This window comes from Aquila chrysaetos, chromosome 8 (assembly GCF_900496995.4).
Source record: "Aquila chrysaetos chrysaetos chromosome 8, bAquChr1.4, whole genome shotgun sequence".
NCBI lineage: Eukaryota > Metazoa > Chordata > Aves > Accipitriformes > Accipitridae > Aquila > Aquila chrysaetos.
The window spans coordinates 25250914-25271803 of record NC_044011.1 but is presented as its reverse complement, the minus strand read 5'-3'; the positions used below and the strand labels follow the sequence as shown (position 1 = coordinate 25271803).

General features: G+C 37.5%; 1 protein-coding gene across 8 annotated transcripts in view; it reads left to right on the top strand.

The window, feature by feature from the left end:
* LAMA2 (laminin subunit alpha 2) overlaps positions 1 to 20890 on the top strand; it is a 394697-nt gene that overhangs the window by 150424 nt on the left and 223383 nt on the right. For all 8 annotated transcript variants that reach the window (XM_030022177.1, XM_030022172.1, XM_030022175.1 and 5 more), the window contains exons 7-12: positions 2207 to 2324; positions 3997 to 4175; positions 5593 to 5692; positions 14307 to 14467; positions 18691 to 18831; positions 20204 to 20377. In XM_030022177.1, coding sequence (XP_029878037.1) covers positions 2207 to 2324; positions 3997 to 4175; positions 5593 to 5692; positions 14307 to 14467; positions 18691 to 18831; positions 20204 to 20377 — 873 coding nt within the window. The remainder of the gene's footprint in view (positions 1 to 2206; positions 2325 to 3996; positions 4176 to 5592; positions 5693 to 14306; positions 14468 to 18690; positions 18832 to 20203; positions 20378 to 20890) is intronic.

Below are 20890 nucleotides of genomic sequence, written 5' to 3'. Positions count from 1 at the left end.
GAACATGAGAAAAAAATCTTGATAATCCTCGGAGTTCTGTGAATTTATGTCTGTTCTTAACCTAGAAGAACAGTCAGAAGCAGCGCCAGGATGAAACAGTGCTGGCAACCAGAATAATAAACATTCTTACAATGTCAGTGAAGGCTTTCTCTGAAATAAAAGAATAGGTTTCAGATAATTAAGTCCATACTGAAAGTTTCCTAGGAACAACAGAAATTTGGGTTATGTTATGTAGCTGTAGAGATAAGCACTAACAGTCAGTCTTTCTTTTCCTTGTTGATATTAATCAAGGTGTTTCCTAAATGACTGTCAAGTATTTCATCGATACTCGTAAACAAATGATGGCTCTAGAATGGCGCATTTACTATGCAGGAAATATTAATTGAGTGATCGGTCAAGCTAGTCTAGAAAATCATGCGCTGTTTATAATGTCTTCCAACTTGTAGCTTTCTTTTGGCACCATTAATAAATGCACAAGCAATATAATTGAAATATAGAAATATAAGATCCATCATCATTGCAATGATGATCCAACATCATTGATCCAACATCAATGATCCAACATCATTGTTACTGATGGTCCAGATCTATGCACACATTATCACTAATACAGAATTTCCTATCTACTAGTATTACTAATGTGCCACAGTGGGGGATCTCTTCATATACTATTCACTTAAGTAGGAGCTTTGTAGGATTTAACAGAAGATCTTGTTTGTGTATGACATCAAGCCATTGTGTAGGAACTGATTAAAAAAAAAAAACAAACTGGAAGAAATCTTACAGAGAATGCATTTACAGATCTAAGCAGTTTCCATGGTTCCTTGTAAAAATTTTACAAACTTGTTGGTTTAATCCTTCTAAGCCTTTTCTGTAATGATGTGTATAGCAAGTGTTGAACTATTGTTTCAGGTGGCCTTAGTTATCAAACTGCAGCATTGTTGCAGTGCCATCTGTTAGAATTGGGCCTACCTCAGAAAGTAATGATTAATACAAACTTCAGTTCAGATAGTTTGGCCACTAGAGAAAATAAAGGCATTTTGACAAGTGTGGTGTCTTGTTTTGCAGGATGACAAATATGTATTTGTTGTCTGGCCAGTATAAAAAATAGCATAAGGGAACCACTCAAGCCAGAAGAGGTTTGGAGTATTTGGTTTACTGTCCAGGCATACTCTTTAGACTGAGTCATACCAAAATAGGTGGGCTTTGGCTTATAAACATCATGACTGTACTTGTTAGCACAATGAATCTTTGCCCTAGCATTACAAAGAATAAACTTGCTTGAATTTACTGCCTTGCTTTTCTGAAGCATTCCTTAACTTAACCTTGTTTTGCAAGATTTATGCTTTTTCCTGTGAGCCACAGAATTTCTCCAGGTTAGCTTGCTGCTTTGACCTTGAGTGGCTTCACAAGGACCACAGAGAATCCTCTCCACTGAATAACTATTGGGGAGGAAGTTTTTGCTCCTCATTTCTCCAAACTACAGTTTCTTTTATCTTTGCCAAGCTGCTTCTGTGGCTCAGAGAGTTTGGGTGTTCCCTGCAGCAATATTTTCATGCTAGGTCTAAGCTGGCACTAAGGTGGTCTGCTAAGGAACCAAAAAGTGACTGAAAGGCTGGTCCTGCTCTCATCTCTTATTAGTTTAAAAACTGCTATCTCTCACATAGAATTAGTTAGGCAGTTAGAAGTATACATGATGAGCTGACTCATCCAATAGAAAAATAACGCTAAAGTTAAATTAAAGGCAGTTTTTATTGGATCAGCCAACAGAATTGATTTCGCTCTGTAGCTGCAGGATTGCTGCATCTAAGTGAAGGGTGGGGAACAGCTCACTCCTTCTAGTGTAAGCTAGCTATATCAGATCAGTTTTCCTATAATGTGTTTCATTCTCCCATCCTCCTTTCTTTAGCCAGTTGGAATTATATTCTCCTACGTTCTTAGATTCTCCTTAGACTCTCTGACCAACTATCTTCCTTTGCATTGTGGCTGTTTTCTTAAAATAGAGCTATAGAAGTTAAACACACTCTTTTGTCTCTCACTTGATGAATGCAGGGCACATAAATGAATAAAAATTAATAAACACAGGAATTACAGAGTATAGCCATTCTTAATGTTTTCATAATTTGAACTGGAATGCAGATTATGTACATGGACAGAGTCTTCAAATCATCACATTGTGTAAATATTTGTTTTTCTTTTAAATTAGAAATCTGTCTGTCAGTGTGAGCACAACACATGCGGAGAGACATGTGATCGGTGTTGTCCTGGTTTCAATCAAAAGCCTTGGCATGCTGGCACTTTCCTGGTTAAGCATGAATGTGAACGTAAGTTGAAAGCAGTACAGAAGAGGTTTATCGCAATTGCTGGTGAAAACTGAAATGAGATCCTACATGATTTTGCAATTAAATTTATTTCTAACCACGTTTATTTATGAATCATTTGTTGTTCACTTACTTAGGCTGCCTCAAAAAAGTTAGCAGAACAATTACCACTGTAGGTCAGTGGTTTTATTGAACTCAGAATATTTTAGTGTAACATGCTGATATTGGTGGAATACTGTATAAAAAAAATCATTTTGACTTGTTTAATTTTTATAATTGTGGTGGGTTTGTGTTGATAAAATAACAAGACTGTATCCTGATAAGTAAAAAAACTTTTTTAGAGATTTTACATTATATTAAACTTTAACAGCGTGATTTTTGTATAAATGACACTTTCGTATATTATAATGTTCAGCCTTGCTGAAACAAAATATTTTTATATGATCAAAATGCAGTTTGAGTTTCTGATTTTTTTAGTGGAAAAATCAATGTATCTAGTTTTCCAACATGGAATGAAAACATACCTTGAAATATCATCTTCCCACAGGGTGGGAATTCCATTTTCAGATTTACTATAGTAAGAATAGTTATAATTGAACTTTAACATCTTACTTCCAAAGGTCACATACCACTTATATCTCTGAACATAATAAAATCTAGTGCTCCGTTACATGTAAGTTTTTATTCAATTGTAGGATTGCAGCCATAGTTTTAACATGAGTGGTTAAAAATAAATAAAAAGAAACAGATATCCCCATATTAAAAGTAGTAATTGCTTATTTGTGTCCTGTAAACTTTGATCACAGAGGTGTTTGTTTCAGTAGGGACTGTATCTGCACTGGGAATGCATTCTGGAATGAAATCAGGGTACATTTAATTTTTAAGAGACACTTCTTATGCCCTGTTCAACCCTCAGTGAATTGTTTTACTTTCATAGTGGAAACAGTTCCCTGGGATCTGGTTCAGATGTGAGGAGAATGCCTCCCTACAATGTTGACTAGCTTTGAATTTCTCTTAATGTGGAAATGAATGTTTTAATACCATAGGGTAAGGGAGAGAGAGAGCTACCTCATTTTCACAGCAACAGATTATTAGATTAGCCTCCTGCATGTGGACCTGAAGCCTAAGAGTTCAAATTTGAACTTCTAAAGAAGTTTTAAGGTTGGGAATCTCTTTCTTCTGACTCAATTCTTATATACATATGTGCAAATCAAGTGGTTTTAGGATGTCTTTCAGCTTTCATGGAAATTATTTTAATTTACTTGTACTATTCTGCTGCTTTCCTTATAATTCCTCTTGTATTTTAAATTAGCTGACTCTTTCATGAACCATATGTGTGTGCAACCACCAAAAGGTTTCTGGACTATCAATTTAAACAGAAAAAAGACCCTAAAATAGAACAGGAAGAACATAATTAGGCTATATCTGTCAAATTCCATACTCCCCCAGACAAAACATCGAGAAAAAAATACAATATGCAGAATTCCAGGCTGCATTTGTGATGGGACCACATTACTTTTCACAGCTGAAGTAGTAAATTAATACTTGGATGTGCTGTTGGTTACAATGTACACAGCACCAATGACAAAATGTTAACGACTCTTTTTAATACCTTAGTAACAGCGTGGCATCTCCAGCCAGAAAGTGTTTGCTAAAACATTTCCTTCTCTTTTAGCATGCAACTGTCATGGGAAGACTGAGGAGTGTTACTATGATGAGGGTGTTGCAGACAGAAATCAGAGTTTGAATGTCCATGGAGAATACATTGGGGGCGGAGTGTGTGTGAATTGTACAAGCCACACCGGTGGCATAAACTGTGAGACCTGTGTCGACGGTTACTTCAGACCTAAAGGGGTAAATGTGTGTTCTCTTGTCACTTCATGGTAAAGCTCGGTGTTCAAACCATCACTTCAGCATGGGGAGTTAAGTTATTAAAAAGAGATGACACAGTTTGGACTGCCATTTTATGAAGGTTAACTTCTAATTCTGACAGTGTAGCAGTTGCTTTTCACAGCTGGAAATCTGTAAAGTTAACATTCACAGAAATATGAAAGTGAATTGTGTTGATATGAAGGAATGCACTTGAGGTCAGGGCCTCCAGCTAGTATTCCAATTTAATTTAAAGGAGGATGTGGTCCTGTAAACAGAACTTTTGCCTCAGTAATGAATTCCAAGATTTGTTATCAAAGATCAAAGAAATATTGCTATATTTGATATTGGAGAAAGAGAGTCTGTAATTTTTATTTTTTAAACGTTATGTAGAATTAATAACCACTGAAATTCTATAGTATCTCATGAATGCCTTTTATTTTCCATGCAGCAGGAATTGGGTTTTGTGTTTAATCGTATAACGCTGTGTTTTCATCTAAGTTGAAGCTGGCAGAAGATGAATCTTATAGTAGGTTGTATTGCCAGTATGGGCTGTGGCTGTGCTTTAGACAGCTGCACTATTAATGTGTGCTTAAATTCCTGTTATTTTGTCTGTATAGTTTCAGTTGAGTAAATCATGGCCTTTAGTCTGATTGGTTTTCAATCCTCAAGCACAGAAAACCTCACCAAATAACAATAATTACATTCTCCCTGATACGCTGGCTTTAGCCTTGGAGCTTGAGAAAAGGAATACTGATCTCTTCAACAGCAGGGTGCTTGATTTTTTCCTCTGAATCAGGTTATCATCCAGGTAATAGGGATTTTATATATATGTGTGTATAGTGGTTCTATAGTATGTGCATATACCTAGTTCATGGAGAACTTCTACTTTATATTACCAGTGTGATATTAGACTAAGGTTTAAGTTGGCTTGAGGTAACCTTTTCAAGAACAAAAGGAAATTGTTCCCTTGTCTAATGTTGACTTTTCTTCACTTAACTTTTTTGTTCAGTTACTGACTAACTAACTTCAGTTAGTTTTTTGAGTCATGTTGCCCAGAACAACTGGACTATTTGTCAATATTACTTTAGGCAGTGAATGCTTAAAATCTAGTTAATTACATTAATTGATTTTAATTATATAAGGTTCTGTTATTATCTCTACTCCCGTTTTTTTAGTTGAAAACATGTTTGTATCTAAATCACTTACATGTTTCTAAATAAAAATCCAAAAGGTAACTTTAATGCCTAGACTGGGCTAAGTTTGGCAGCCATCTCATTTTTGGTAAAGTGCAAGCTACCTACAGAGAAGTTGTTCTCTCCTACTTTTTGTTTAAGAAGCAAATAAAAGTTTCCAATTATTAAAGGTAAGATTTTGTTTTGTAATTTCTTTGTTTTTATAGGTATTGGCAGATAGCCCAGATCCATGCCAGCCATGTTCCTGTGATCCAAATGGGTCTTTACATGATACCTGTGTCAAAGACGAGAAACATGCGGAAGGAGGTAAGATCCCTAAAAGATAGTGATGTTAAGGCTCAAGTTCAGCAATGGTCAGAGAAAAGCTGAAACACATTTGTGATATCTCTTAAAAAAAAATCACCTTTTTTTTTAAAGTTTATTCATGTGAAAAATAATCCACCTTCATTCTTACGATACTTTTCTTTGGAAACTGTGATTTTATATTCCCAAATTTGCTGCAGCTTCTTTCAGATTCATGGCTTGCAAACTTGGGTATGTTTGGAAGAGTATTCCCCATGGAATATATTGGAGATTTTTGGCTTTAAAGAGCTTTTTTCTTTTACAGTGGAGATTTAAACTAGTACAACTGTAATGTTTTAATCTCTTTTCCTCTCTAAGCATATTTCCATTTGAAATCTAGAAAAAAATCGGTTTGAAAGGTGTCATATTTATGTGCCATCTATATTATTAATGTAGGGCTGCAAGCTGTTTACCATAGCCCTGTAAAAGCTGTCTTCAAATAGAGAATAAAGTGCTTCTTTGTGCTTTGGAAACAATGGATTGCCATATTTTTCTGTTTCTTTTGTTGACAAAATTCTGAAAATTCTGCAGGAAGATAACAACAAAACTCAAGGTCAGTTCTTAAGAGATGTTTTAATTGGGCTAATTACAATCTATTGACAAGAGATGTTGTAGCAATCTTTTTTGAAATAGAGATCAATGGAACATAAAAGCAGCATAGCAAAGCTGCAAATATAGGGCCCAGTGGTGTAAAATGTACTGTAACAACCGTGTACTGATTACACATAGGTTCAATAAAATGATACTGATTACTGTCACAGTGATATATATGGTGGGTTGACCTTGGCCAGCTGCAACTGCCTACCCAGCTGCTCTTTCACTGCCCTTCTCAGCAGTACAGGGGGAGAAAGTAAGATGAAGCAGCTCACGGGTCAAGTTAAAGACCAGGAGATTGCTTACCAGTTACCGTCATGGGCAAAACAGACTTGACTTGGGGGAAATTAATTTAACTTATTGCCAATTTAAATAGATTCAGGTAGTGATAAACAAAGACAAAAATTAAAAAAACACCTTTCCCCCCTTCCTTTTTTTTTCCCAGGCGCCTTCATTCCCACCTCCTCTACCTCCTGCCCCCCTACCACAAGTGGTACAGGGGGATGAGGAATGGGAGTTGTGGTCATAACGGTTCCTCTCTGACACTCCTTTCTCCTCATACTTTCCCCTGCTCCAGTGTGGGTCCTCCCCACTGGCTGCCATCCTTTAGGAAAAAAATCTGCTCCACCATGGGTGCTCTTTCAGAAAATACCCACCTGTTCCTTCATGGGCTCCTCCATGGTGCGCAGCGTGGATATCTGCTCCACCACAGTCTCCTCCAAGCACTGGAGGGGAATCTCTGCTCCGGCACCTGGAGCACCTCCTTGCCCTCCTTCTCCTCTGACCTTCTTTGAACTGTCTGGCTGTGGGGCTCAGCTGTGCCGTGCCGTGGGTCCGCTGGAGCCAGCTGGAACTGGCCTGGGGCAGCCCTGTCCTCTTCTCCTAGAGGCCACCCTGCAGCCCCCCCGACTGCCAGGGCCTGAGCATGGACACCTCGTACAGTATATCACATGGTTTGATAGGAGAGACAGTAGAAGAAGAATTGAGGATGAATCCAAAAGCTGGAAAAAGCACAGCAAGACTGTGCGATGCCTGCACCAAACCTGTGGGTGAGAGTGTACAGGTCACCGATGACAGACTTAATACGACAAAGAAACCTCTCATACCGTTCAACAGGACAACTTTTATTCAAACATTTGCCACTACTGACATTCAGTGCTTTTATAAAATACTGAGACTATGATTTTGAGGTGGAAGAATGATTAATTCAAAGAAATGCAATGTCCCACTTGCGTGTTAAGCAGCTGCTTGGTCTCTCGGTGCCTGTCTGTTACTGCTGCGGTCTTTCTTTTCACACCTTCTGTGCTGGCCACTGGTGTGGGTCATTCTCCAGCAGCCTGGCAGCTGAAAGGCAGTGTTAATAGGCTGTCAGCTCTTCTGTCATGGGAAGAGGGAAGCAAAAAGACAAAGACATTTTTCCATCTTGTTTGGTTGTCAGTAGTAGTGTCATTAGGAGCTCTCATAATGTCTTATTCTTGCCTGTGAGCATTCAACAGAGCTAAACTATCTCATAGTTGCTTTCTAAATCTGCTTACACTTTCTGAATCTGTCTGGGTGGTACAATGCTTTAACACCTCGCTTCCTGTATCTCCTTCTGCCTTTTTAATCCTCTGATCTTCCTTCTGGTAAATTCTTCTCTTGCCTCTTTTCCGGACCTCTCTAGGAAGAGAATAAAGCTCCTGTTTTGACCCCTCCTTTCCTTTCTTGCTTTTTCTCTGTTGTCGCCATCCATCTAATCTGAAGGTTATTAACTTTGTCTTTCTAATCAAGAAATGTGTCATGCCACCGTCTTGAAGATAACATATCCAAAATTGCATTATCTCTCTCAGTTTTGCCTCCTTTAATTTTATTGGCAAGCGGCCAGTCCTGCTCATCTAGCCCCAGGCATTCAAACAAGTTTCATATCTCAGCAGTTCCTCCACTCCCGAGAACCAGAGAGTTCTTTTGTTCCCTTCACAGAATTACAACTCTCATAATTTTCTGACTTGACTGTAACCAGCTTCTCGTGATCTTCCTGAAACTTAACTCATTTGGCTGCAATTGCTTAGAGGCATGTTGCTTTTGAGCACATTAGAGTATTCTTAATCTCTGTTGAATCTGCTGTTCGTAACACATGAAGTAACTTTTTTCCTTTACTGCTTTTTAAACTCATTGATGTCTCCTATTTCCAAATTACTTACTGTAGAGGTTATTCTGTGTGTTTAAACTACTTCTTCTCATATACGACAAGCGCAACAATTGTTGTTTAGGTAACAGCCATCATATACGGAATTCCCTCCCCAAAGTAGTCGGTGCATTTGTTCCTGAAACCAGTTGTCTGTGTCCTGCCCAGTCTTGGGAGTCCAGTGAGAAGTGGACAGTTTGGACTGTCTAGACAGTGGCCAGAGGACAATTCTGATATTTAGCTTATTTTATTTACCTATTTTAAGACCGCAAGAACAAAAATAAGTCAGCTCTACACATAACCAGGCTTTGTAGCCATTCTGCCTACAATGGTCCTGCTCTCCTGTTCTTTGCCTCTTGTTCTTTCTGTTTATTTGCTTTTCTTTACTTCTTGTTGTACAAAATAAGGTTCCAACACATTAGGAAAACTGTTTACTTCTTGCACCCTATGTTTGATTATAGTGTTTGGACCAGTGGGCCAGATCTGTGACTGTAACATCTTACTCAACAGAAAAGACACAATAATGCTAGTTGAAAGAAAAAGCCTTTTTAATATTTCTTTTAAGGAAAGATTTTTGTGGTAATGAAGGAGTTTGTGTTAGAATCAAGAGCAGGTCTGGATAGAAGTTTTAGCATAAAACTATACTGAAAGAAGATCACTTTTAACCTTTTTTTTCCCTCAAATTTATATTCAATACCCTGATAAAATTCTTTTTACTGTATACTGCTCACCCTGGGCAATAGCTGGGTGTGAAGCACTGGGGAGCCTTCATAAAGGAAAGGCTGGAAAGCATGATCTGTCTGAAGAAATCTATCTATTCACCTGTGAACCAGAATTAATACACACTGGGTAGGTTGAAATACATCTCTGAGTTTGCTGGCTGGCTGGTTGTTTAAGGATAAATTGTTTCCTTGGTGTATGATGGGAATATGCTTCTTAAATGTGTGGTAAGCAAATGAGTCAGGAGGATTAAAAACATTAAACTAAAATGGAAATATGTTAATAAGGAAAATCACTGGGGATATAAAGTCACTGTGAACAGTTCTCAAGGAAAATAAACCTGGAGGCTGTACATTCTCTGTGTGCTTGAATACTGTAGGTAAGCAACAATTAAAATGGAAAATTGTGGCAAATACCATAATAACTGGTACATTGATGAAGTGGAACAAGAGGATTTAAAAGACTGCATCCTGTAGTCATCATAAGGTTTTGGTACATAAAAGAAGGGCATGAAGGAGTCGCTTTATAATTGACCAGGAATTGTTTCGGGAGAAAAAGTAGTATTTTTGTATATTAAGTATGTATAGTTTCCGTTTTGATCAGCCTAGTATAACTTTCTCCTCACATGTTTCGCTCAGCATTCTGAAATGAAATATTATTATTATAACTTGAATTGTATATTTTTAGTTTTGAATCTCCAAGAATGCTTTTCAAATATTCTTTCATAGTATGTAATATGTTCATGAGCAATATAGAAAAGATAGAGCCAGAAACTTACAATAAATTATAATATATTTGCAAACTGTGGCATTGATAAAATAAACTGATGAAAATGTCTCTAGGTTTTGTAATTGAAAGGCAATAATTTTAAAACTGAACTTGTCCACCTATGTCCAATCCATCCTAATAATAGGTAAACTTGACCATCACTGATGTTGTGATCACTTGCAGTTCTCCATACAGAAGCAAAGGTGGAACCTATACATTAGAACTACTCTGTACTCCAGTAATCAGGCTTTCTCAGTGAGTCAGTACTCTTGTTTCAAGCTGTAGTGGCTAGATTTTAACAAATAGCTATTTTACTTGGCTTTTAAGCACCTGCAAGAGCTGTGAGGTTTGGGAAACTGGCTGAGTTTTGTGACTCAGTCTTCACTGCATGCTATCATGCCATGAAGTTTTTTCCCTATTGCCTTTTTATGTGCACTATAATCCCAATGACAGATGTTTATTTTTGTTGAAAAACTTTCTCAGAAATTATAGGATAAATAAGGTCCAGACATCTTGATCTTTATTCAGGCTTCATAATACTTTGCTCAGCAAGCAGTCCACTGGCTTCCATGAAATAATTTGGGGAATTTATATACTGTTGAACAGGAGTGAAAATGGCAGAAGCCAGTCCTGGGATTGCAGGTTTTTTCAAGGGTCTGGTGCATGCTTTTGCATGCATTTATTTTTATGCAATTTTGAAAGACTGGTAGGTTGGGAGAAAACTGATGGATAAAACTCATCTCTCGAGATGACTCATCCTCTAGGATGAACTTCCAAAGCCTCTGTACACTCAAAGATAGGACAGAGACTGATAATATTCAGGTAGAAAACAGGGAATAACAGCTTCCACAAATCATCAAACAAAGCCTCAATTCAAACAAGGCCTATGAAGTAACAGACCAAAAGCAAAAGATGTGCTTCTGCTGAAATGTTAGTTCATTACAACAACAACAAAAGACAGACCTGAAACATCTGCCCTAAATCAAAATGTAATTAATTAGGCTGTTGACTTAATATGCACTACATATGCACTACAGAAGCCTGGTCAAAGATAACCAGTGGGACACTGACAGGAATTTACATACTGTGTAATACAATGAGAGCCTAGATCTTGCAAGTGCTGTAAATGAAAGAAGGCATTGAGCCAAATAAAATATACAGACTAACCATATCAACAAGCATAGGAGCTGGAAGAATATATGACAGTTAGTAGTCCCTACACCTTCCTCTCTCTGTTGTGGAGCATGAGGACTCTTGAAGGATGGTGGGCTGAAGGTTATCCACTGCTGTGTATACTGTATAAGAAAGGGGATTGCCAGACTGGTGACAGTGGAGTTTCCAATCCTGGTCTCTCCTCCTTAACTGCAGAGAAAGGAAAGAGCAGGAGAAGGGAACTGAAAAAATGGACTGACTGGGCAGTGGGGGAGAGACTATAGATTTAAATGAGTATTTGGGAGTTGTTCCTTACTGAGACGTTTAATTGAATTTGAGTTTGCTGAGACTTGTGAACCTAAGAATGAGTTCTTGAAACTTTCAAGTAAGAGTGGCTCACTTCTAAAGAGTTAGACTTGCCTGTGTCTTTTACTGCTGAACCCTGGTGTACAGCAGGGTATTTTCATCTGGAAGGAACACAAGTTTCTCTCGTAAGACAAGATTGTCAGGCTAGGATACATTGACCCAGATTACAAAAGAGCCTGAGGCCTGCTGTGCTGTGGGGCCTTGCTGGTGGCTAGTTGAGAGGAGGGTAACTCGGAAATCTGAGAATCAGCTGTGCCACAGGCATCAAAACCCATGGAGCACATGGTTGCGTGATAGTAAGTAACACAGAAATTTCATGCACTGAAGTTCTGTATATAATTAGGACAGATCAAGAAAGTGACAGTCAATATGATGTGCTACAGGAGATCAAAGAGGCTGCAAGGTTAGAGAAGACAGATTGAATTTCATCTCTGTATAGATTAACAGATAATATCATTTAAAACTCCTGTAGGTGACTGCTTCTTCAAACAGCTAGTTAGAGAAACCCTAAAAAGAGAAGCACCTCTGGATTTATGCATGTGGAACTGGTTTAAAACTCTCCTCTTGAAGGGCCGTCAAATTCAACATTCTTGTAGGAATGAGAAGGCCTCCCTAAAAAACAACTTAATCTAAACAAGGAAACCTTTTAAAAAGAAAATCAAAATGAACAATCCAAGATTGCTAATGGCAAGCATAGGGTTTATAGACTGCATATTAGACATTCAGAGAAGATGCGTTCCTCTAGTTCAAAATGTTTCAAGCAACACAATTAAGCTAGGAGAAAAATATCTATTTGAACAATAAAAAATAAGCTCCCTGAAAAAGCAGAAGTTATATCCAATTGAGGATAATAGAAAAGGACATAAATTGTGACAGATTCTGGAAAGTTATACTCCTAATAACATGTACACATATTTTAAGGAATAATTTGCTAAATGCTTAAATGTTGCTAAGAAGTACTTCTTCAGATAAGTCAGAATCAAAAGGACCGCTAGAGATTCAAATTCAGTAGGAGTTAAATATGATTAAGGTGTAATGAAGTTATAACTGGAGATATCAAGGAAGAAAAGGACACAGCAGAAAAGCTAGATTTATTCTTTGTATCAGTGAATAGAAGAGCTCAGGGAATTTCCCACTTCGGAGTCTTTGTTCATGGGGACAAGTCAGAAGAACTGTCTCAAACAGAAGTGTCAGGTTTAGAACAAACTAATGAAGAATAAAAATTCATCAGGCATGTATCGTATTTATCCATGGCTTCTGAATGTAGTTAAAAATGGAGTTGCTTGAAGCTTTAAATATAGTTTATAATGCTTTAAAAATCTTAATGTAAGTTGACAGAAATAGAAACCGTTTATCCAATTTGTGAACGAAAGGCAGAGGGTTCCAGGAAACTAAAATCAGAAGGTCTGGTTTCTGTACCAAGCAAATCAGTAGAACTACAATAAATGATTTATACCATTTCTGAACTGTGGCAAAAATGGGAAAAACTCAAGATCAGTTTTTTTGTAGAGGACAGCATGTCTTATGAATCTATTTGAAGGATTCAATGAACATGTGAACAAAGGCTCATTTGATTAATATTGTATTTTGATTTTCAAAAAGTTTTGACAAGATCCTTCACCAAAGACCATGAAAGAAAGTGTAATAGAATAAGGAGGAAAGGTTCTTTCATGGATTAGTACTTGGTTAAAAGAATAAATGGACCATTTTCACAGTAATGATCAATACAAACTGTTGAAAATATTCATATTTAACCTGGAAAAGGGATGAGTAGGAAGGTGACAAAGTTAGCAAGTACAAAATCTTTCAGCATAGAAAAATGAAAGAACTGCAGAATGTTCAGAAAGATCTCTAGACAGTCAGTGGCTGGGTAGTAAAATAACTGATGAATTTCTGTAGCAATTAAAGGAAAAGTAGAACACAGAGAAAAGCGTTACAACGATTTCTGAATTAGGCACTACCAGTTGTTAAACAGCTCCTAGAATTACCTTGCACTGTGCCCTGGATGTATCAGCTCAGTGCTGGCTCAGCAGTAGTCAAAAAGGTCAACAGAGCCTTAGGAAATAACTACTGATGTTTAAAAAACAAAACTGAAATATCATCAAACCATTTATAGGTCCACACTATGCACTCCCTTCTCCTTAAATAATTTATTAGAACTGGAAACAATGCAGGAAAGGACAATAGAGATTTTCAGCCATACAAAGCAGTTTCTGTGTAAAGAGATATTAAGTAGGCTTATGAGGTTTTGGTGGATGAAATAAAAATGTTATGTGGGTTATGGTAGAGGTATACTGAAATCACAGATGACATGAAGAAAGTGAGTAGGGAATAGTTACTTGCTGTTTTCTATGACATGAGAATTAAAGGGCAGTAAATACAGATTTAACACACACATCTGTTTTCTTTCACACTACACATGGCTAAATGTGGAACTTACTGCTAGGGAGCTTTATGTATTCTGAAAGTAAAAGCATGTTCAAAGGTGATTAGGTGAATTAATGGAAGAGAAGTTTTTTGGGGACTGTTAGATGCAAGGAATAGGGATAAGTTTCAGTTTAGAAGATCTCTAATACGTGGATTTCTGGAAGCTCAGAATTGAAATCACTACATGCTTGTTCTATTCTTACATGCTTTATTCTAGCCTTTCTCAAGACAGGATACTGAGTTAAATAGATGTATGGTCTGACCCACAGTAAATGCCCTTATGTTACACCTACCAAAGGTGTTGCTTTGAGCACTCTCACACACGTATCTGATAATAATAATAATGATAAATCAAATATGTATCATGTTTTCTCCCTCTTCCCATAGATATGTTGCCTGGTTTCTGTCACTGCAAGACTGGCTATGCAGGAGAGAGCTGCAATAGATGTGCCTTGGGTTATATAGGATATCCTGAGTGCCTGCCCTGCAACTGCTCACTGAAAGGCAGTGTGAATGTTGACCCTTGCGTAGGTCCCTGCATCTGCAAGGTATGGATGTCAAATTCTTCTGAGCCATAGGAAGATACTAATGATATTGAAAGATTGCAATTAATGAGTTTCTATCATACAATAGCATTCCACTGTCCTACCTATCTGTGGTAGTATCTATGTTAGTCACTTCTCATAGAACACTTGTTCTTGGTCCTATAAAGTCTTAGATTGTCTTGTGTCATCTCAGTACTCACTGAAATTAACATAGGTACCTAGGAGCCTGCTGCCAGTCATACAAGTCCTGGTTTCAGCTGGAATAAAGTTAATTTTCTTAGTAGCTCATATAGTGCTGTGTTTTGGATTTAGGATGAGAATAATGTTGATAACACACTAATGTTTTAGTTGTTGCTAAGCAGTGTTTATACTAAGTCAAGGACTTTTCAGTTTCTCCTACTGCCCTGTCAGCAGAGGCTGGGAGTGCACAAGAAACCAGGAGGGGACACAAGGACAGCTGACCCAAACAAACCAAAGGGGTATTCCATACCATATTGTGTCATGCCCAGTATATAAACTGGGGGAAGTTGGCCAGGGGCCACCGTGGCTCAGGGATTGGCTGGGCATCAGTCAGTGGGTGGTAAGCAATTGTATTGTGCATCACTTGTTTTGTATATTCTAGTAGTAGTAGTATTTTCCCTTCCTTTTCTGTCCTATTAAACTGTCTTTATCTCAACCCACGAGTTTTACTTTTTTCTTTCCCGATTCTCTCCCCCATCCCACTGGGGGCGGGGGGGGGGTGGTGGTGGTGGTGGTGAGTGAGCAGCTGCGTGGTGCTTAGTTGCCAGCTGGGGTTAAACCACAACACAAGTCATTAGAAATCTGTAATGAAGGGATACTTAAGCAGCATGTGAATAATTTGTTTCAAACTCTCATCCTCATCTACTCAGAAACGATATGTTTAAAGTATTGTGGGCTCTAAAACTAACGTGTAATATGACTTCAAGAGAGAAAAAGAGGTGAACTTATGATGTACTAAAACAAAAAAGTTGCCGTTTAGGAGTTGTCATTAGGGTTATAATCCTCTTTTCTTGCTAAGTTCCAAACTGAGAGCATTCTTTCCTGCCTTGGGATGGTTGTATAGAAATCTCTAACGTATTTTAAAAAATAATAAGCCATCCTTATCTTAATTGCTAGGAGGAAAATTTAAGAGTCATTTTCCCTACATGTACCTCTAGCAAATTATACATTGATATTATATTGAAAAAAAACCTTCTAAAAACACATGCATTCACTTCTTATAAATTACCTAGTTACTAGAAATGCTTTAGAAATGGTGGTGCTCTGTAAGTCACAGTTTAGTGACCATGAATAGGCCCAGAGGACAATATACTGTACTGCAGGTCAATTTTTCTGTGTTGTACTTGTGGGAGTTTCCTTCCAGCATTTAATTAACAGAATTAGTCACAAATGTGGATTTTTAAACTACTTGCAGTATGTCCTTAAATACAAGAATGTACAAAAAATACTTCAATCTATCAGCTCATGCTGCATACACACACGAAGCTCTGCTGTGACAGCTGAATAGCACTGAAATCTACTCAGAGAATTAACCTTATCCTTGCTTTATGTAACAGTCACATGCTCTCTGTCAGAAATAAAATCCATCCATATCACAGTTCTAATTCCTTAGCTATCAATTCTAGAAGATCAGAAAAGGGGTGCTTTTGCTATATTCCTTCTTGAAAGGGAGCTTTAATGAAGGTGTCATATGCCAAATACAAGATAACCACTGCTGAATGATTCTTATTATTATGACAGTATTTGTGTAATGCCAAACTGCCCTGTTAGTACAATCAAATACAAATATGGAATAGAGTTAACTGTTCCTATCCCAGAGAGTCCACTCTATATACACTTTTTCCTCGCTGTTAATCCTTTGTTTCCTTTCTGCTCCTCTAATCCCTTTTTAAGTGCTTGTGGGAGAAAAATGATACCCTTTGCAGATAGCTGGCATACAGATACATACACATTTATTTTCACTAGCAATCTTCAAATTCAAATCAAAGCAGATTATGGTCAAAGGGACACTGAAATCATCAGATTAGTTATGCTCCATATGAAGAATAAAGTGGTATGTCTGGACACGTTAATAGCAAGTCTTAGGAAAAATGCTTCCCTTCTTTTAATCACATCTTTCAATTACATATGATGAGCTCTAAATTTACTAAAGATAGTTTTCTTGTAAAGGAAATTGACTGCTGAAAAACAGTTCTAACTGTCAGCAGCAAAATGCAACAAAGTAGGCATTAGATTGTTATCTTTACCACATTAGCCAGAGTAAACTAAAGTACAGAAAGGTGAGGGACAAGTGTAAATGCTGTTTTATCACTAATTATCTCAGAGAGCTTTCTGAAGGTATGTGGTGAAAGTCTCATTTTTGCATAATTTAAAACTGAACTGAGCACAGTATTGAGAAATAAATGAGGCTGTAGAAACATTGCTTCATTGGCTGAAGGATAGGTTAGATCTCCTTTCCAACTCTGAGTTTTATATGTCTATTATCCACTGAATTTGCTGCCTACTCAATAGAATTATACAGGTTTTACTCACTGATGACATGCTTGTGACTGCAGAGTAGGACAACATTTTGTTTAAACACATACTTCTGCTTTTCAGCTCTCTTTTTTTGTTTTACCCTTCCCACTCTGCACACACTAAGCATCTTGGCAATGTCTGAAACTTTTGGGACCAGCATTCATAATTCTAGTTAGTAGAATTGCGTGTGAGAGCATTTGGGTGCCTGTGAGTTCCTAGTTGTTACCCACTTTATTTTTCATATGAAGCATGAGTAGCTGTGTGATTCCAGCATACCTATGGCAATAATATGCATTGATTAATCCTGAGATTGCTGCTGAAAATGTAAAAATACCATTCTTTAAATTAATGAGATGTTAAAGTTAAAAGTAATTGACTGATAGCCTTGAGTTCTATTAAGGAGATTTTTGGTTTGTTGAACAGAGTCTGTATGATGTTGTTGAAGGGGAGCATAGATAAAGCACAGCAATAGAGATAGAGCAAAGATATTTTGCTACACCTGTCTTTACTGTATAATTAGTTGTGGAAACCTATTTACATTTTCATTTTAACTCCTTCTTTACCTGTCCTTACCCCTTCCCCTTCATTGTTTCTATTTCCTCTTAATCACGTGCGCTATCCTTTCCCCCCATACCTCCACATGCTTTGCCCTGCTTTTTCCATCTTTGCTAGATCCTAACCAGGAGGCTATCAAATGGCTTTTGGTGAACTTAACTTACTTCAGAGCTGTGTATTTCAAGCAATCATAGACTACACAGCTTGGGCAGGCTTTTTATAATGTGTTCATTCTCTGCTGATGTGCAGCCAACAATTTGGTCCTGTGTGCATACTATAGAGCACTGTCTCCAGGATTAAAGAGACTGTATGTAACACTTTTGAAAGGGAAAGAATTTTCTGGGCTATCTTGGGAAAAATACTGAATTACTAAGCCAGCACCATAGCGTAATCCTTTTGCAACATATTCCTTGCAGAAAAGCTAGCTTTATCTTTACCTGTAGGACAAATTGATTTATTGTGTAAGGTAGCAGGACTTAATGCACAACATAAGCTTTCCCTGAAAAATTTAATTACCAAATGCTAAGTTTAGAACTCTTTGGGTATGTTGAGTGCCTGGCTTTCTGCAGGGGAAGAGTTTGCAGAGCTGGCTGCATGGCTGGCAAACACACGTAGTTATGGAAAGAAGAAATGCAGCCCTTTTGATACTTAGATTTAGCCTGAATTCAGCCATTAATGACAGACCACTGAAAAACTGATATGCTGAATGATTGGTACAACTAATACTATGTACCTGTAGTTTGCATCAGTTGGGCATGCACAGATTTTATCAGCCATACCTACAAACCACAGTTGTTGAGGCTGCAACATTGTGTCCTGTACTTCATCCCCCTCTGACACACTTAAGTGTAAAGGAGATAAATTAGGTAAGTCCCTGAAATCAGGTATGTCCACTCATGTAGAAGAAAAATTAAAAATCTTGTAATGTCCAAATTCTGTGCCCTGTTATTTACATGCAGCCATAGTAACTTTTATTGTGTAGAGGATTTACTACTAATATTCACAAATTACAATAGTCTTTCCTACAAATGTCTTTATAGTCCCGCATTTATACTTTCCTGCAGAGCATAAAGCTGGTGATCTCGAGTTCTAATCTATAACTACCAAAGTAATATTCTAATGTGCATTTCCAGGAACACGTTGAAGGAGAAAACTGTGATCGTTGCAAACTAGGTTTCTTCAATCTGCAGCAAAATAATCCCAAAGGCTGTGAGGAATGTTTCTGCTCTGGGAAAACAAATGTCTGCACACACTCTCACCTTACCTACAGAAGTGTAAGAAAAATCATACCATATCAGTGCATGTCATTGGTTTTCTGTTTTTCTGTGTTGTCACTGTCTATTGTCACCAAAGTGCATCTTATTATAAAATCATGCATGTTCTTTTATGCCCCATATATTTTTCATTTATCCAAAAGAAAATGCTTATAAGCTTTGTTTCTCTTCATTGTGAGAAAGTTCTGAAAAAGTGCAGTTAAACAGTGAGAAGTGCAAAAGAAGTTACAACAGTCAAATATGAAGCCATGTGCATAAACACAGTCCTGGAATGTGCATACATAATCAGTCCTGAGTTAAATGCAACATATCCATAGAGCAACCTCTCTTCCAGGTCATTATTAAATTTCTAGACCTGAAATAATTAAGAATTTTGAAACATTAAATGTACAACACACAGCTTGTGTAAGAAAAAGTGATGCCCTACAGGGGGCATTTTGAGTGAATTTCTTTTGCATACTGTATTCCTAGGAAAGGACATAAAAGGGAGATGAACCTACTGTTCTTATTTGTGCTGTAGAAAAATGCCTTTAGCCTGCAAATATACTCTAAACTTTAAATTAGTTCTCAAAGCTCAGACACTGATTCCACTGTAATGGATGTATGCTACATATTCATGTCTGCAGATCAAGTTTGGGAAATGTATTCCAGGTCTACTAGCTCCTGGTTTTGGCTGTATTGGTATGCTGGAAGTTTGCGAGTAAAATCATGTATGCCTAGTATGCTCATTTACATGCCAGCATCTGGAAAATTTTCCATCCCAAGGCTGAGTTAATTTATTGTTCTGCTTGTATCCAGGCTCCAGAAGCCATCCTTGTATGAACAGTGTGCTCTTCTCTGATGATTCATTTCTAGTTATGGGATTTCAGAAATTCAAGTTCTGGTGCTTTCCAGCTTTGCTTTGGCTTTCTAAAAATAGTATATTTGAACTTGTAAGGCATTAGAATTATAAATTATTATAAACTATGCTGTCTACAACAATCAGAAAATGTATATCCATTTGTCAGCTCATCTTCTGTACCCTCTGTGACTGATATTATTTATTGAAAACTTGTATAATATTTGGAAATATTCTTACGCATATGTTTGTGCGATAGAATTTCCTTCTCGATCTGGACCATATGAAGCAGAGAAAGCAAATACTTGCAGTTACTTCAAACTACTCAGAAGTTATAACTCCCAGTCACATACAATAAGAGAAATTTTTGCTGCTATTACTTTCTTTCCTTTGTTCCTAAACTGCTATTAATCATATACACCTAATCAGTTTTTAAAAAATGGAAGAATGAGAGGCTGTGACTATTGAAATGACTGATGTCCTGATTCTCATTGTAATGTGTTTTGTTCTGTTTTTTTTCTTCTGTCGTTATAGATAGAAGACATGAATGGCTGGTATCTGACTGGCTTACCAGGTCTCATCAGAGTTGCACCCAAGCAAAAGAGATTTGATGGGCATCAGCAGTTTAGCATCAGCAACGTGGCTGCACGAAAAGTACTGCCACAGACTTATTATTGGAGTGCACCCAGTTCTTATTTGGGCAACAAAGTAAGTGCAGATGGTACTTGCCTAAACGGTAATTTGATTTATTGAGAAAAGATTTAAGGCTTTGAAGGGGGGTGGAACTGCAGGAAGATTAAGTTGGATAGCTATTTGACCAGCAAAATTGCAAGCAGAAAGAAATCAGGCATATGGAATATTCTTGTGAAGGCAAAAGGTTAATTAGAGAAAATTAACTAAGTATTTTTGAACTTGAGCCCTTTTTGGGCTTCTGCTGTCAGGTATTAGAGAAGTCTGTACAGTTTGCAGCATTGTTTTTTGAACAAATTAGCTGGTGTGTGGTTCAGCTTGTCCTGTTCTCTTCCCACCTTGTCCTCAGCTTTAAAAACCAGTTCCCTTGTCTGCTTTTCAGAGATGCAAGTTGTGTATCAGATGTTGTGGGGGTGTGTTACAAAACTTTAATGTTTGGCAAGAAACTTGTGTGTGGGGAGCTCTCTGCCCTAGAACTCAGAAAATGCTGTTGTGAGCTCTGTGCCAGTTCTAATGCATGTATTTATCCAA